A 17,947-nucleotide genomic window follows, 5' to 3' on the forward strand; every position below is an offset into this window, starting at 1 on the left:
ATTGTGGCTGTGTGTTACCTGATATCATAGCAACCGGGTGTCACCAAGAGAAGCAGCGACTGCAGGTCCACAACAGGTAAAATAGAAAGTTTCCACTGTAAGCTGAGGAGAAGCATGTATGGGTTGTTTGTACTTATCCATGTCGCCTGTTTTATGTAGGATTGAATGCGTGGTTAATTACTGTTGGGAGTTTTAAGAGGCGTTACGCCTTTATGTGTTCATGTCGATAAAACTGGCGCAGGTAAACCAGAGAACGTTCCAGTACATTTAGGCACAATCAATTCATTTGTCAATTTCTAAAGCAGCTGTTGACGGATACAGCTATGCAAAAAATAAATGGGGCTGAAGTAGTTGAGGTATAACTGTCATTTCAATTACTTTAGTCTGTCTTCTGTCCAACACCTTTAGGAGCAGTAACAGTATACTGTATGTGTATAATTGTAGAGAAAAAAGTCATTGAGATAAGTTCCTGCCAGACTTTCTGATCTTGAAGTTGCACAAGTTGGTCTTTTGGGTCAGTTTTGAAGGCGACAAAGTAGATGTGATGCAGTATCTGGTTAAATTGTGTCAAAACCATCTAAACATTTGATTTTTTTAAAGGTACAACTGCCATTTCCTGAAGAAAAGAAAGCTTTTACCTAAATCGGCTACTGCAAAAACCAGTCTGTGAGTCGCTGGTGTCGCTTGGCATTCATGACCAAAAAAGAAAGAGCCCAACCGATCACATGTTGCTCTTCCACACTTTTAATGGTTAAACATCTGAGCACACGTGTCTTTCATGAATCTTTTCAGCTTCGCGTCATCCCGAACAAGTTTTAAAGCATGATCTGATCTCTTCGGTGAGTCTCGTCTCTCTCTGTAATGACAAGGGTCACGTAGGTGTTACTGTGACGACGGGTTTTCATGGCGACTCGGACACAGCAGCTTGCTCAACCAAAGCCAGACCGACTCCGATTCCCTGACCGGTAGGTCTGACTTGACGCCCTGTGACGTTCCTGTGAGTAGTGCCGCCCAACCCGGAGTCACTCTCCTGTTTATTTTACAGTCGCTCTGTTTACTGGCTCGATAAATTGCCACCGGACAGGACTGGATCCACCACCAACATTGGTAAACGCTCACCTTTTTTTTCTTTTAGCTCACCTCTTACGTCTTTGTTTTTCTGCTTTTTGGCTTCTTTTAAGAAGTGACATGTGGCTCTTTGACCCTTCAGACTCTTGTTTATTGTTACATGAATTGAAAGCTTGGTCATTTATATTGCAGTAACTGATCACCAACAGACATAAAACAGTGCAGCTCCTAACTGCAGTCACTAAGTTTATTAGAGTTTAAAGATTGATTAGGAGTATGTGCTGCCTGTTCGGACATGTCTTATTTCGCGTGAGGAGCGAAAATGCTTCCAATGAATTGTTTTTGCTTTGGGTTTTTTTTTTTACCAGAGTTAACCCCTCGTTGGTTGGATTTGTGTAAAAGCAAAAGATTCTGCTCTCAAGTCACGTAACTATACTCTCATATTTCACTTATTTGCAGAGTGTGCTCCCTTTAATATTTTTTGTCTTGTCGGCACGTTTAAAGGCATTCCTCCCAAAGCACCAGCCCACTTTCTCTCAATCCTGGTCAAGTGACTTTAACAATTTCCTTCCTCAGAGGTTCTCCAATCTGGGTGGTGAGTGAATGTGCTCTCAAGGCCGTTTCTTCACAAAGGTTGACCCTTCTTGCTCAGCCACGGGCCCCTGTGATTGGCTGGCAGCGAGCCCGTCAGCTGCCGGTTCCTGTGCGTAACATTCCTGCGTTTTCTGGCAAAAAAAAACCTTGTCACTGATATCATTTTTTTCCAGGGTTAGTCTTTTATTTCACAAAAAACAATATTTTAAACCAAACTAAGGCAATTGTGGTTCACGCTACGCCCCATTTAAACGACTTTGCCCTTTTAGCCGAAGCCTCTGGAATTTCTCCAGTTTTAGGTTTTCTCGGGTGCAGAAGTGATTTTCTGTTTGATGGTTTCGCATTCTGCAAAGTCCAACAGATGTTGACGAGAGTAACATCACAATCACGGCAATTCACTTGTCAACCAAGTTATTCAACAAGTAGAAATAAACGTATGGTTTATTTGATATGAAGGTAGAGCTCACCCAAGTCAGTAAACTCAATCATCCGATAACCATCAATGTCCATGATGACTTTTATTGTATATTTAATTAAAAAATGTTTTATATATTTGAAACCAGGGTCAAATTAATCAAAATATGACTTTTGTAAGACTGAAACTTAGAAAAATGTGCATGTTTCTGTGCGACATTGTGTGGTTTGTGGGTTTTGTTGCAGGTGAGCAGAGGGACCCAGACTGCAGTCGCAACTCCACGGATTTGCCAGCTTGCGCAACCAAAAATAAGACGGGTTAATGACGGATCCGGCCAAAAGTGTCAACCTGGACCTTTGACCCACATTCCCTGCAAAGCAAATGCACACATAGAGCTACTCGCAAGTGAGTCAATTATCTACTGTTGGTAAACGTGTCCGATTTAGCCTCTGCAACATTGTTTTTGTTGTTTGTTTTTTTTGTTTGTTTTTTGCCGGTTGGCTTTGTTACGCTCTCCCCAGCCCCGAAGCACGACCATCCCATGTTCCAAGGGGAGCGCTCGGTGTGTTGGCCCATCTCCAGAACAGCAAGACACCACGTAGCCAGCCCGAGACTTCTTGATCTGTCCACTCCTAAAGAGAGGAAGCCTCTGTTTGAGGGATACGACCCGTACGTTGTGAGCCGGGCAGCTCGCTCCGCAAGGCCCTCGCCCCGGATCCAGCAGCTGTGTTTGCCTCTGCCTCGCAAATGTGTCTCACAGTAGGAAAGAAGCCTGGATGGGGTTTTTGTTTGTTTGGGGTTTTTTTGCTCTCTTTTCTGAGAGATAGGTCGGTTTAAATCCGATTTTGTATTTCCTAAGATGACGGCAGCATGTTATATCCAACAGCTACATTCAAGAAATGTCCATACTTCCCTCACCTTGTGGGGAAAAAAAACCAAAAACCTTTCACAGTGTGTTTTCCCTGAAAAGACAGAGAGCCTCGGGGGAAGTTGCAGAAGGAATACGTGGTTGAAAGTGGGAGTCTTTATCAAGCACGGTGTTGTTTGTTTTGGATTCGTGAGAAGAAATCATAATAAAAAGAAAAGTCAGTGAGTTTTATTACTAATTCTGCTGTACATACAACACACTAGAATTGCTTGCCCCGCATACGGTGTAGACATCTATCACCCAAAATGGGGAATATAGACAAAATATATCACCCAAAGTAGACTAAAATGAGAAAAACGGCAGATATGAGCAAAAAAGTGCAACAAGAATTATTGTGCAATATATTTGTACAATACACATGTCTTAGAATGACGAGAATGCATTTTACTTGTGCATGGAAGGTAAAACGATGGATCCAAATTGGAAAAGAAGCTTTACAGTTGTAAACAGTTTATAGTTGTACCTGATCAGAAGCCTGTAACTCTAGGCTTATATATGATGATGAATGAATCTGCCATTCAACTATAATGTGGTTTTAAAGGAGTGTTGGTTTAGGACTGGGAAATGCATTACCTCAATGGAAAGATTTCACAAAGCGAGTGGTGTGTGCACATAATTCACCTTCAAATGTGATTACGTGTGGCAGTCGCGGACGTCACAGGATCAAAATCAAATATTCAGATAAGGTAAACAGCAGAGTGATTTCTCTGCACCTGAAATTGCTTGGAGAGAGGGAAAGACAGTGAGTCATGGGAGAGAAAGACAGTAATGGGATGAATTACCAGGAGGGAAACCAACATTCAAATCATGGTTATTATTCGTGTCACGATCGCTGATGAATACAAACTGTTGTTTTCCTACCGTGAAACTGTCACCACCAGATAGCCTTTAATTTCCCGGGGCCCCCCGGGGGTGGGGGGGGGGGGGGGTTCGCACCTCAGTAGGAGCCACGTGCTGAAGTCGGAGGCGGGGCAAAGTGCAGTGGCGCACGCGAGTCAGAGGGAAGAGAGTTTGTCTGTACTTTTCTCCACAGATCAAACTCGGCGGCTTTCTGACAACTCTGCAACTGAATCTGAGCAACTTTCCTGCAGCAGCGTGAGTATTTAAAAAAAAAAAATGTATTTGTATTTTACCGGAACAGGTAAAACCCTCCACTCAGCAACGTGTATAGGACATGTCTCTTGCTTGATTAAATGCTAAAATCTAGTTAAAGCGATTGGGCATTAATAGTCACAGTTAGTTGACTGGTGTGCAGCAGTGGTCTGTAGGTATATACTGTAGTTGAAGATGCATCCATTTCACTCATCCTGTGAAGAAGGGAGACGCCCGAATTGAGAGCTAAGTACATTTAATTTGAAACAAAACAACACTTATCTTTCACCTCCAAAGTAAAATCCTATGATTATGGCTTATTGACTGCTGTGTTTGAACAATTACAGGCAGTTCACACGTTTTAGTGCTTTAGACTATAATTTTGTATTATTCTCAACTCATTTGTTTCACTTCAATCATCAATGGCACAATTTACCCCAGTAAATTCTCTCTAATGGCACAACTTACCCCGCATTTGGGGGCATGTTGTGCCACAAAACCACTTTTTTTTATAAGCTATATTGTTTATTAAATATCCAAAGTGACTGATCCCAGGGATGCACAGCATCCTAAACTATATGCACATACTTTAGTTTAATTAATGACTGTAAAAATGGGCACTACTTGCCCCACCCTCCCCTGTGTTGCATGCAACATAGGGCGGCATATGTTCTGTAATCTGCACTGTTCAAACTGAAGTGTGCCGTTTAGATAATAAATAAATAAATAAATAACACCCACCCAAAAAAATATATGTGTTTGTTGGGTTGTGTCATGCTTCTTGGCAATGAACATTATAATTGGAAATCCTGTTTATCCTACTTTAAGATGGTGTCATGTTTATAAGGAACGTGTTTGATTAGTCTCTGGAGAAATGTCTAAGTTACTAATTTATTAAGTCTTGGTAAAGTATATTTATTCCTCTTTTAACCAACAGCAGAAACAATCTCAAAGGAAAAGAGTAACATATGAAATGATAGCCATCACGAAGCAGGCTGACTGGAGGAAGACCATTAGAAACGTTTGGCTCCACATTTCCAGGAACCTGCAGGAAGGTACAGAGTGAGAGAGCCGACAGGAGCGAGCGCAGACTGACCAATTTGCATACTCGTGTGTCTCAGCCACATCTTCAAATAATCTCTACGTGGAAAAACTGCACTTATTTCCTGTATTCTTTTGCGATTTTTTGTTTTATGAAGTCCTTGTTCTCCTTCATACTCGTCAGCATTCTGTAATAACGAGCAGCTCCAGGATCTTTAACCGTTGGCCCAATAAAACATAGAGTCACTCTACCAGTGTCTTAAAATAATTTGCATGGCTAAAGATATCTATATATCTTTGGCTTTCGCTTTTGGTTGAGTCATTTTCTTGTTGAAGATTGTGACACAATTTAAGTGTGTTGAAGTTGTATAATTCATTTCTGGTGCTGATGTCTCTGCCTAGCCATTCCTTACAAATGAGAGTTTCCCATTGCGCCTCTTGCTTATTTACCTTGGATTCACTTGGGTGATTTCCGTTATAACAGAGCAATAACTTCTTCAATATTCTTTGGAAATGGTGACAAACCAGTTTTGACACAACCGTTTTCGTCTCTCCTGAGGCATCCCCATGCTGACACCCAGCTTTATTCTCAACGTTTTGTCACAGGACCGTCAGGCTGGAAACGTCTCTGGAAAGTGTGTGAGACAGCTGGGCGGCATTTATGGAGGCGAGCCCGGCGGTGGTGCTGATCTTCCTGATGGGGGTGGGACTCTCATCAGGTAATGGCACCTCGAATCCAGGTCGTCGGAGAACGTAAAGACGTCAATTTGATTGCCACTTTTCGAACTTTTAACACCACCATTTTACTTTTTCAGCGCCACAATGAAGTGAAACATGCATGCTTGTTGTATATTAGCGAGCAGAAAAGATCACTAGATTCACTGATGTAAATACAAAGATAAGGGTAATACTTTTCATTTCAGTGACTTTTTCCATTAACATATCAGTTTCACAGTGTAAACCTGACCAAAATCACAAGCGTTTGAGAATTTACAGCTATAATATTACTTGTGAAAACAAACAAATAATCCGACTCTTACTTGATAGATGTAATTGTTGTTAAAGTACCACAGTGGACCTGATCAAATAATTGTAATAGTAGCCTACTTATAATTTATCCATCTTTTAAACCAGCTATGAAGCACTTCCGTCAAAGCAAAAGGGGCCAAAACAAAACAGTAATGGTGGGATTATGCAACTTTAAAGCAGAAATTGTTTTTTTTCATACATGTGGGGAAGCCGCCTAATGGGAACCTTTATATAAGCTGATATTGTTGCAGGATAACAAACAGAAATCGTGGATTTCTCATTAAACCTAAACGCTATTTGTTATTTCACTGCTCTTCAGACACTACTGTGAGTCATTTGCACCATTTATCCTAAAAAGGTAATCACAAGTTGAGTTCCAGCTTTTCCAGCACGATGTGAGAGCAATTATCATGTACCTACTTGCCTGAGCCTTCGCGTTGCTCCTCAAGGGACCTCTTAGCTATTATCTTTTTCATCTATCGTGTTGTGATGGATGTAGCATTGCTATCATAGCTACAGTGTTTTTCACGTGAAGCTACGCAAGTGCTGACATGCTGTTGGTTGCTATTTACAGTCACGGTCCTAAATGACTGTGGAGCCGCTCATTGTGGTCAGATATCATGAAATGGGGGGGTGCAGTAGCCGAGCAGCACTGCGACGACGCATGACGTAGGGGTCCCACCCCTTCCCTTTATGTCCTTGTTCCATCCATTCAATCTATTTCCCGCCAAAAAAGCACGTTTGAGATTAAGTCATCGACGATGTTTCATAAATTGCCTCCTTTTGTACTATTAACAAAATCTCAACGCTCTGCTGCTGTTTCTTCAGCTTGAAGGGATTTATATTATAATGGCAGCCATAAAACTCCAGCTTTTCCCTATTTTCTGCACCCCCCCCCCCCCCCCCCCCAGTTTTCTCCTTTGCGTCATCCAAGGACTCCCTGCAGCCGCCGCAGCTGATCAACTGTGTGTTTCATGAGCGTGTGAACGTCACCTGCCGCTGGAGGCACAAAAATGCCTCGACAACAAACTACACTCTGATGATCTGGGAAGCCATGAGGTACGAAACAACAACGCGCACACACCGAAAAGTCATTGCTCAGTCTGAAAGGTCGGCGCAACAAAGGTGACGAGAACCTGAAGGACATCCTGCAAATCGATAGGTCATTTGACCTGCGATGTAGGAAGGTAATGATGACACTTAAGTAACCAATATGACAAAGTAAAAGCATCAGAGGAAAAAAAAAAACTTACTACTACAACAACAAAGTAGTAGGTATTTGTCTTGATTGGACAAATTGATCTTAATCTGAAGAGGTAATGTGAAATCTGAGGATGGAGAGGATGTAACCATGTCGTTTTGGGGAGATTTTTTTTATGTTGGATTAGTTTGTTTTGTATTTAATTTGAGGGATTGATCTGAAGGGTATATGATGTGCATATAGTTGTCAGCCTGTTATTCAAACCGATTTATCAAATTATTTTGTCAGTGTTTTCATAGGATGTGCGCTTACTATCAAAACTGGTTCTATCAAATAGGATTTCTTCTTTCCGGGCTTTTACCTGACTTTTTTTTTTGATTTTCTTCAGTGATTCACTCACTCACATGTTTTCACTGCTTGTGCTGTTCATCTCCCCAATTTTACATTTGACTCTCATTCGTGCAAAGTTTTGATGGTATGCTTGATACCATCTGATTGTGAAATTTTGATAGGGTCCACTTCCTCTGTGTGTGTGTGTGTGTGTGTGTGTGTGTGTGTGTGTGTGTGTGTGTGTGTGTGTGTGTGTGTGTGTGTGTGTGTGTGTGTGTGTGTGTGTGTGTGTGTGTGTGTGTGTGTGTGTGTGTGTGTGTGTGTGTGTTTGAAGATCCTGTCAACAACCTAGAGTTTCAAAATGATGATAACCACAAAGATGATAGATTATATATATATATATATATATATATATATATATATATATATATATATATAGCCCCTGGGGACTCATGTTACAACTTTGACAAAACGTGAGGCTCCCATCAGGGTAATCAATCACATTTAGAATTTTTATTACACGTAAGGTGAAATTTTAAATAAGATAAAGGTTAGAGTAGAGAACAGAGTTTAGAGGAAGCTTGCAGGAAACAAGTGTCGATTTGAAAATTCAAGCAATGTCCACCGAATAAAGAGAAACGTGTGTGTGTGTGTGTGTGTGTGTGTGTGTGTGTGTGTGTGTGTGTGTGTGTGTGTGTGTGTGTGTGTGTGTGTGTGTGTGTGTGTGTGTGTGTGTGTGTGTGTGTGTGTGTGTGTGTGTGTGTGTGTGCGTGTGCGTGCGTGCGCGTGTAGGCAAGAGCATCAACCTGACATCAGTTTGCTGAACTGCACTACGACCGGCACCAAGTGCACCGTGGAATTGGACGGGCTGACCTCCAGAGAAGTGTACTGTATCGCGGTGACGGCTCACACGACTCCCAACATTTCGTCACGTCCTCGATGTCAGAACGGCAGGAGAGAAGGTGACGACGTTACACAACTCATGACGCGCACTTTCATAACGTGTCATTAGCCGCCCCTGCTTTTTCCTTCACTTTGCTTTCCTTGCGTTTGTCAGTGAAATTGTCCCCGGCGGTTTTGAAGTACGCCGCGCCTCTCCGTGGGTCGTCTGAGTGCCTCAGCTTGGAGTGGCACCACCCGAAACCAAGTGAATTTCCGCTGTCAAAGAAAGACATCCAATCTGGATTGTTGAATTCCCAAATTGAGTTCAGAGCACAGGGGGAGGTGAGCCACTGCAAAAAAAATATGCGCAGACCACAGTATCACACGTTGGGATTTGTAATGCACACAAGATCCTTGGTCTTATTTTGTTCTGTTCTTCTGTTCCGGGCAGCACCACGGTACGGTGAAAAACGTGAACGTGACAAGTCTCTGGTTTACGGTTTGCGGTTTCAGACCTAATACCTTATACGCCATCAAACTTCGACATCGCTACCAGGGTGAGGCGAGCCCGTGGAGCGAGTGGAGCAAACCTGTTGAGGGACGGACAGGAGAGGCTGGTAAGACATAATGACATAATGCTTCTGCTCACCAGTTAAATATGGGCTGTTTTTTGTCGCAAACATTCACGTGAAGAAAACAAAACAGGCCTAAAAGATGCAAAAACGCAAGAAGTTCTTCTATACGTCTTATTTCTTCCCACTTTGTAATAATCCCAAAATGTCCTAATCAGCTTATGATTTTAGGAGAAACAAGCATCTCAAACACGATAGAAAGCCCACAGGACAACGGCAAAAAGCCCTGGAGAGTCCAAGAGACCCCACGTAGAGAGACGAGCTGCTGTCGTTCCCTGAGATGCCGCCCCATGCCCATATTTAGAAAGTGAAGATGTGGCAATGAACATTAGCGTGCACAAACTTCTTCCCCCAAATACGATTACATCTCTTCATCAGTAGTGGTCAACATCTTTTCTTCCCTTCCTTCTTCTCAAAGCGCCATCTGCTGCTCCAGTGTTCTGGAGGCGAGTGAGAGAAAGTCATCAGAGCGGGTGGAGACTCGTCACACTGCTTTGGAAGGTGTGTGTGTGTGTGTGTGTGTGTGTGTGTGTGTGTGTGTGTGTGTGTGTGTGTGTGTGTGTGTGTGTGTGTGTGTGTGTGTGTGTGTGTGTGTGTGTGTGTGTGTGTGTGTGTGTGTGTGTGTGTGTCTGTGTGTCTGTGTGTCTGTGTGTCTGTGCTTGTTTAGTTTTATTTGGACTCTTTATAGCTGGTGATCATCATTCTGTGCCTCCGGATTCAATAAACATGTGAATGTGATTAGTTTTTCATCACCTCTTCCGAATGTGTTGACGCAAAGCAGTTTTTTTTTTTTTTTGTCTGTTATTACTCATTTATTGAATTGCATTTTGATTTATATGGAGATTGTCTCATTAAATCCTTCACGTTACAACAGCAATCCACTCTCATTCCTTCCTTTCTCTTGTCAATCCACTCTTTAGCCTTTGCCACTGGCCAACGGCAGAGTTCTCTTCTACAATGTGACTTGTGGGACAGATGGTGGCGCCGTCCCGAGCATCCTTGATGGATGCAGACATTTGGACATGACGGAAACGTCCTGTAGCTTACATCTCCCCATCGAGCGATGCTCCTGCACCCTGACAGCCTCCAACTCTGGGGGGGCTTCCCCAGAGGCCCGCCTGTGGCTCCCTGAAGCCTCCGAACGAGGTAAAACCTCACTTCAGACGCTTAATTGACAGGAAAATGCTCAAAAATATGCACCAATTTTCCCTTGCCAGTAATAAATCACATTGTGGAACAGTAATATTTGTTGGTCTGGAACAAAAACAAGCAATACATTCTTTTTGTCCAGATTAATATATCATAAACTATGATACGTATCGAATTCTCTAACATTTTACACTAGATTTCACTACATACTGTATTAATTACATTTACCTGTTTAGCGAAAGACAAGAAGAACCCAAGTCTTTCCATGTCCAAGTTACAATATGAGAATAAACTTGCATGACAAAGCAACAAAATAAAAATGCAAGTAGTGGAAAAAAACTGTAAAAAACAAAAACACATTTAAAGAATTTGCACATACCAGGAATCTATAGCTACATGTGAACTTTTAGTCTCCCTGTTATGGCTACATGTACGTTTGACAAAATTACCTTAGAAACACAACATTTTTTTTATATAATGTTGTACTTTGAGTCAATTCAAGGTGCAGGTGAATAATGTTGAGCTCCTGGTGAGCTCACAATGGAAAATCTCTTTTCACAGCTTTTATTTGTTCGCTTTGTTACACCATATTTTTCTCTATTGTACCGTAAACTTTGACTTTGTGGGTTGTTTTTTTTTTGTGCCAAATTCTAATTTATTTTCTGTAATATTCAAGAATGTCCTCCACTAACAAGTTGGCCACTCTCGTCACACACTACTGTTTAGGTACACACGCCAAGACTCCCTAAATATGTCGATGTTTTATTTTCTTTAATCATCATTTAAAGCTATGATAATCCATTTGTCCCGTCTCGATGGTTAAATCACTATTCTCTCACAGGCCCGACACATTGACAAGTAAATAAACAGAAGAAGCAACCATTCCAGTCTTTCAAAAAGACATTGTCCTCATTTGCTGTGTGTTTATGTGATGAAAGCTGAGGAGACAAAGCGACATCTGCCACACCCACACGTCTTTCTGAAAGCCGGCGCTTTCAGGGTCTCATTTGACGCTTTGCTTTTTCACTCCGGCGTCCAAGATTGTGAGTGACATCAAGGAGGAAGAGTCTGAAATGCTCGAAAGATGCTTCAAAACAAAAGACAAGTTGTTTTGAAGACAACAGCAAAACAGTAGACAGCTGGAAGGACAATGTGGGGGGGGGGGGGCGTTAAATTGTTTTTCCTTTTAGCTGTAAGTTCCTCCAGTCATTCATTTGGGACGCTAAATGACTCCCATTACCACCGTGATATTCAAAAAATTAGGTTATAAATAATTACCCAGCTTATAGAGTTTTGATAGTTTTGCAGATCGACGTGTGAAATCCAACATCGTGCATGAAGGTTTCCTCTCGAAACAATAAAAAAAAAATCTAAATATACATTTGAGATTAATTGTTCACAACGGTTTCCTGCAGTCGTGATGAACACGGAGGGATGGATACATTTGATGCCTCCTTAATTATCCTCACAATTTTTTCCCGTCTCTTTGTTGTCATTTCACGTTTCTTCTCTATCGTCAGCGCCAATGCCGCCGAGCCACGTCACTGCGAATCCGCTGAACGGCAGCTGCTTGGAAGTCGGCTGGGCGGCGCCGGCGAACGTGTCGGCGAGCGGCTTCGTGGTGGAATGGCTCGCCGTCGGTGGCACCGCACGCTGGGAAAAAGTCGGTCAGTCCAGCAGGAGTCTGGTCATCACAGGTAACGGGCGAGAAGCGCGTCCGCACAAAGGCGACGGCCGGTCGGGGGTGCAAACGGGGGCGCTGGACTCTGTCGTCAATATCGTCTCGTTTCAGAGGGATTGAAGCCAATGGAGCGTTTCGCCGTGTCGGTCAGAGCGCTGTGTGGAGAACGGCAGGTGGCGGGGGAAAACAGGACGCGCCTCATTTATACGCGAGAGGGAGGTACGTGAGGCCCGACGTCCATAATGGGGGGAGGGGGTTCATGCCGAGCTTAAAAAAAAGCAACTTTATTAAACACCTTGCTGTATTGGAATAACCGCAACTGAAGCTTTAGTTTTAAATTAAATATTGAATCCCCCCCCCCACCTCCTCCATACAGGTGAAAATACTCTGAATAGATATGAATACAATCAGAAGAGACTTTCATTTCAATTAGTTTACTGATACATTTATTTTCTTCACTTATTTATTCGAATAAAGGAGAACATAACAAAAAAAAGTTGTTGTTTTTTTATTGGGAATGCTGGAATAGGAAAAAAAACAAGTTAACAGAAGCAATACCTGCTTTATTTAATTAAAATAAGGTGCAAAGTGCAGAAAATTTGTTTAAATGTTCAATGATTTCCTTCAAATCAGACACTCTTGCATTTAATTATAACTTCTGCGCTATGCAATGTGCATGAAGTTAAAAGATTGAAATGAACAAAACAGTAAAAAAAAAAAAGTATTTCATTTGATTCTGTTTTAAATTAAACTGTATGGTCTGTTGCTTTAGATTAAAAGTAAAGTAACCGCATACTTTTGAAAATAAATAATCAGTAAAGTTAAAGGGATTATTTTCTCAGGGAAGTAATCAGTAACTAATTACTATTTCCAAGTGTCTTGACCAACACTGGTGGTGGGAAATAAAACTGTTAAAAAATTTAAACTTTATGGATCATTAGACGAGGACAAGCTGCTGGGCGACACCAGAAATCGATTTTAAACTTTGGTCGCAAACAAGAGACCAAAAGTGTAGCAGGATGGCAACTTCCTGCCAAGCGAGTAAATAAATAAAAAACAAAATCTCAATCTGACCATTTTCACTGTATTCATATCTCATCAAACAATCACCCAATCTTCTAATCTTGTTTCATCCACAATTCATGTCCAACCTGATATTAATGCTCACAAACATGTAAAACATCATTTTGAACAATATGACTGAAAAGACACATTTTAGAAGATTACAACAAAAATGTGTAAAATTATTAAGAGAAGAGAGTTATATTTGATGACTCATCATCTTCACCATCCTGCTCACACTGCCTGCTTTCCTCTCTCTCTCTCTCTCTCTCTCTCTCTCTCTCTCTCGCTCTCTCGCTCTCTCGCTCTCTCGCTCTCTCGCTCTCTCTCTCTCGCTCTCTCTCTCAGCGCCCTCTGCTGGCCCTAATGTGACGGTTACCAAAACTTCCAGCCACTCAGTGGAACTCAGCTGGAATCCTCTTCCTGTCGATCAGCTTCGTGGTTTTCTTCAAAACTACAGCCTGTACATCACAACCAGTCATGAACCATCTAGAAGTGAGTGACGCTCACACGCGCTCACACACACACACACACACACACACACACACACACACACACACACACACACACACACACACACACACACACACACACACACACACACACACACACACACACACACACACACACACACACACACACACACACACACACACACACACACACACACACATCGAGACTCCCTCTTCGATGATTCAGCTCTCTGCAGCACCTTTTATTCTTGGGCTCACACTTTGTGAATGATCCCTGCAGATCTCACGGTGGCCTGCGGTTCTGACACACTCCACACTCTGGAGAATCTGTCACCCGGAAACTACAAATTTTCTGTGGGGGCGAACACCGGCGGCGGCTCTGGACCCGCTGGGACCGGGGTCAATGTGCACATAGGTGAAGAGACGGCACACACACACACACACACACACACACACACACACACACACACCCAAACACACGCTTCGCATATTGGATTCTCTTTAACGCTGCTTTTTTCTTTCTGTGCATGAAGCCTCTGAAACCCCGACGGTGACGTACATCCTTCTGTCACTCGTTCTGACTTCGCTGCTGCTGGCGTTGATGGCCTCCTTGACACGCATTAAGATGTAAGACGTTTATCTGTCTCATGCAAGAGGAAGCTCTGTGTAACTTAAATCGAGGATTCAGACTAAAGGATTACTAAAACGTCCACCTGTCTCTGTCTCGCTCTCGCTCTCGCTCTCGCTCTCGCTCTCTCTGTGATGTTCAGGATGGACAAGAAGCTGTGTAAAGCCGTCCCGGATCCGTCACGCAGCTCTTTGTCCCACTGGATCCCCAAAACTGACTCGGGGGTAACATGATTCATTTTCACGCTTCACTAAATGTCGGTCATCAGCAGTCTGATCATCAGTCAATCCGCAAACAATTTCCCTCAAAACTCACTATTACTTTATCGGTTAATTACAATTCTATGTGGAGTAATTCCATTAAGAATTTCATTAGTAGCGCATCTATTTTACATTTTGTTTCTATACTTAGGTCAGCCTTGTAATGACTAAAGTTGCATCATCAATAAATAGTTGTCACACAAGGTACAGGTTTTTCAGACGCTTCAAATAATTTAGACTTTGACGGAATATTAACGGCTGATATCCTTCAAAGAAAACCTCAAATAAAATACTTTGTTGTTTTTTTTCTCATGGTCACAAATTATATATATATAAAAAAAAAGCCTATATATTGTTCAGAAAAGCTTGCATTGCCATGAAGCAATTTTATTAAAAAAAAAAAAAAGTTGAAAAGTGTCAGATTTTCTTTTTAGAGAGTGGAACTAATTTAGACTAGTATTTATTATGGGGAGTTTAAGTGACCAATGGACCTGTGTTTATGTTCCCTCTCTAGCGAAGGCAGCAGTTTGTTTTCCCAGATGAATCCAAGGTCAAGTTTTCTGAAGTCCTGCTGCTCGGCGAGTCGGAGGCGCCCGATCCGGATCGGGACCGGAGCTGTCGGAACGTCGGCTACGTCTGGACGTATTCCTGCAAACAGCCCGGGAGCGCCTTACCGACGAACCCGAGCCGAGTCGAGACGTCGTCCATCCCGAACCTCTCGGCACATCCTTTCATCTTATCCAACGTTCTTTTATCTCACCCTCCTAAAAATGTGACCCTCCCTCTCATCGCGTCCTCCTGCGGCCGGCGGTCCGGTGACCGCCGGCGCAACACTCTCAGCGTCGGAGACGCGACGCCGCTGCCGGGCGGCGCCGAGGAGTCGTCCCATCTCCCTCCGGCACACATCTTCTTCCACCGACTGAAGCAGCACCAGAGCCTAGGCTCCTTATCTAACCTCGGCAGTACGTCTCATTCCCGCTTCTCCCGACAGGCCGGGGTCCCGTCATCCGAACCGCCCGTTTCTCAAAGCACCTTCTACTCATTCCCGTCATTCCAGCACAACATTTTCAGCCCAGCCATTGCTCCTTGCAACACTTTTGCGCCGCCGTTTCCATCTTTTTCGAGCTCTATTTGTCTGGATCCTTCCTACTGTCCACTCCAGTGGGACCCTTACATCCCCTCTGATGCTTAAAACGCCTCGCAGTGTCGAAACCTCGCCGTCGTCGGGAGTTACGATGAAAATGTGTTGTGTTTTATGATTTTTGTTTATTGTACTTAATCTGAGCCGTCCATGTTATAGATGCAGTCGGCGTGTTTCTCCAACAACATCTTCGCTTCTACAAAGTGAGACTTTCTCCATTAAATCCAGATTTGCCTCATCTTTGCGCTTCTATACAGATATCTGGACTTGACTTTATATTTTGGAGAACTTCTTGTTGTTTTAACCTCTTTCAAGACGATTAAGAGAAGAAATTTATGAATTTTAAATCATCATCTTAAAGATGATCAAACTACATCAATAATAACTGACTGCAGAGATTTTTTGCTTAAGTCAAGTCCAAACAGATTGTTTGTTTTTTGTTTTTTTATTATTATTTATTTTAAAGAAGTCAAATCGGTATATTTCTTTTTACCAATGTCCAGTTTACAAGAATACGTATTTCAATACCAATATTTGCTCTTCTATTCAAGTGCTTTTGCCATGTCTGCTTTTGGACTGTGGTACAACAACGGAAATTAAAGCGGTGAATATTTCATGAGTAATGTGAACAAATGGCAGACAAATATTAACAATAATGATAAAAGATTCTAAATATACACAAGCAACAATACAATTGATTTAAAAAAAAAACACCCAAATGATCGAAATATTTTTATATTTAGTACATGCGCTGAAATTTGACTTTTTTTTTTTAGACTACTTGAATGTGTACGAGGTTCCTTTATGTAAAGTACATAAAAAGTTGTGCCTCGCATGTGAAGCTCTTATTTGATGTTTATTGGATGTATTGACACTGCAGTAACACCGCATGAAATGTGAATATGATCGGTTTACGGACGCCATTACACCTGCAGGTGTTCATAATAAACTGACCTGTGAGTTGCTGTCATACATATTGAAACCAGCAGAGGATGCTCCTGCAAGCCATACTTGTGGATTATTGTCGTTGATGTGTGTGTGAGTTCGAAGAACACCAGTGTTACTAATTGTTGGGAGTTGGATGGAACGCACCTCCTTGACACATGACTGTGGGTTTGTTCCAGATTTGCACAGGACAGGGACTCGGGCCTCGAACTCTGAAGACCGAAAGCCCATGGTGCTTTATTTTTTTGTTTGTTTGTTTGTTTTGTGATCCGATCTTCAAGATCTTGGCATTACTTTCATAACTTTCAGTCCTTTTTTCCCCTCCCCAATAAATGTGGATATGTTTTTTGATAACTCGGCTTCTGACCTACATTTCTTTCTTTCATAAAACTCATGAAGTGCTCATTTGTATTTTTTTTTATGACTGGTGATTATTTTAACTCTACATATTGGAGAGAGAAAATAAATTACAGTACTTATTTAATGTCAAACTTTTCTATTAGTTCCTATGCTTTTCTACCACAAGCACAAACATTTTAGACTATAGACACACAGAAAGGACGTACCAGCAGTTTGGAGTCTTGTGAGGAGTTTGCATGTTCTCCCTGTGCATGCATGACTTCCTCCTGCAGTCCAAAAAGATTCATTTGAGAATAACGTGAAACTAAAAAGGCCCGTGGGTGAAAATACCTACAGGCCATGTGTGTTACCTTTGTGACTCTCTGCGTGTATCCACTGAGTCATATTTATTGTAATGTTCAGGACAGAAGTATTGATCTTGTTGAGGATGTTAAATTAAAATAGTATGGACATTTGCTGGCTTTTTTTTTTCTTCTTTTTTTTAAAAAACTGTGTGTACAGAAGTGTACAGAAATGTCATATACTGGCATCCTCATCCTGAATATATCCCGCTGTTTATCTCTTGCAGTGACACTTTAGAGGTTGATTTTTTTTTTTTAGTTTTGAAGGGAAAAAAAGTAAAAATTTCAAACATTTCATTATCTAACAGTACGTTTTTTCTCATTGTGTTCAGCTTTTGATCTTTGAACATTTTCTCCTGATAGCCAAACCAATGCATATTTGCTGACACGTATTCATCTCCACACACTGACACCTAAAACGCAGATTCTGAAATGTATTTCTTACTCAAATTATAACCTCTTTCCCAATAATGACGCCTTAACTCCATCGTTTAAATTATTTTGTAATTGTCACGCCTGAGTATTAATTTCCCTGTAGCTTCACATTGTATCCCCCTAAAAACTCCCCTGCAGCTGTTTTTGCCTCGATGCCTTATTTGGAAGCGTTTCTGCGCGGTGTTGTTTGGTGCCAGAATTACGCACAGCGCCTTGCCTTCCATCCGCCTCACGGAATAAACAAACTTCCACTACCGGTG

General features: G+C 42.0%; 2 protein-coding genes across 2 annotated transcripts; both read left to right on the forward strand.

Moving 5' to 3' along the window:
• The first annotated feature begins 845 nt into the window (after nucleotides 1-845).
• On the forward strand, nucleotides 846-3,969 carry LOC308142915 (sperm microtubule associated protein 2-like). Its single transcript, XM_080513530.1, has 6 exons — nucleotides 846-965; nucleotides 1,046-1,107; nucleotides 1,437-1,494; nucleotides 1,645-1,771; nucleotides 2,323-2,482; nucleotides 2,599-3,969. The coding sequence occupies exons 1-6, from the start codon at nucleotides 904-906 to the stop codon at nucleotides 2,838-2,840; spliced, it is 711 nt and encodes a 236-aa protein (XP_080369656.1). The 5' UTR covers nucleotides 846-903; the 3' UTR covers nucleotides 2,841-3,969.
• Nucleotides 3,963-16,905, forward strand: LOC308142914 (interleukin-31 receptor subunit alpha-like). The gene is made up of 16 exons (XM_080513529.1): nucleotides 3,963-4,100; nucleotides 5,035-5,152; nucleotides 5,745-5,857; nucleotides 7,079-7,226; nucleotides 8,491-8,660; nucleotides 8,756-8,922; nucleotides 9,032-9,197; nucleotides 9,631-9,713; nucleotides 10,133-10,358; nucleotides 11,882-12,058; nucleotides 12,154-12,261; nucleotides 13,453-13,599; nucleotides 13,858-13,992; nucleotides 14,111-14,204; nucleotides 14,348-14,429; nucleotides 14,980-16,905. Exons 3-16 carry the CDS (start codon nucleotides 5,800-5,802, stop codon nucleotides 15,655-15,657), a joined length of 2,439 nt encoding a protein of 812 aa, XP_080369655.1. The 5' UTR covers nucleotides 3,963-4,100; nucleotides 5,035-5,152; nucleotides 5,745-5,799; the 3' UTR covers nucleotides 15,658-16,905.
• Nucleotides 16,906-17,947: the final 1,042 nt, after the last annotated feature.

This window comes from Blennius ocellaris, assembly GCF_963422515.1.
Source record: "Blennius ocellaris genome assembly, chromosome: 17".
Classification (NCBI taxonomy): Eukaryota; Metazoa; Chordata; class Actinopteri; order Blenniiformes; family Blenniidae; genus Blennius; species Blennius ocellaris.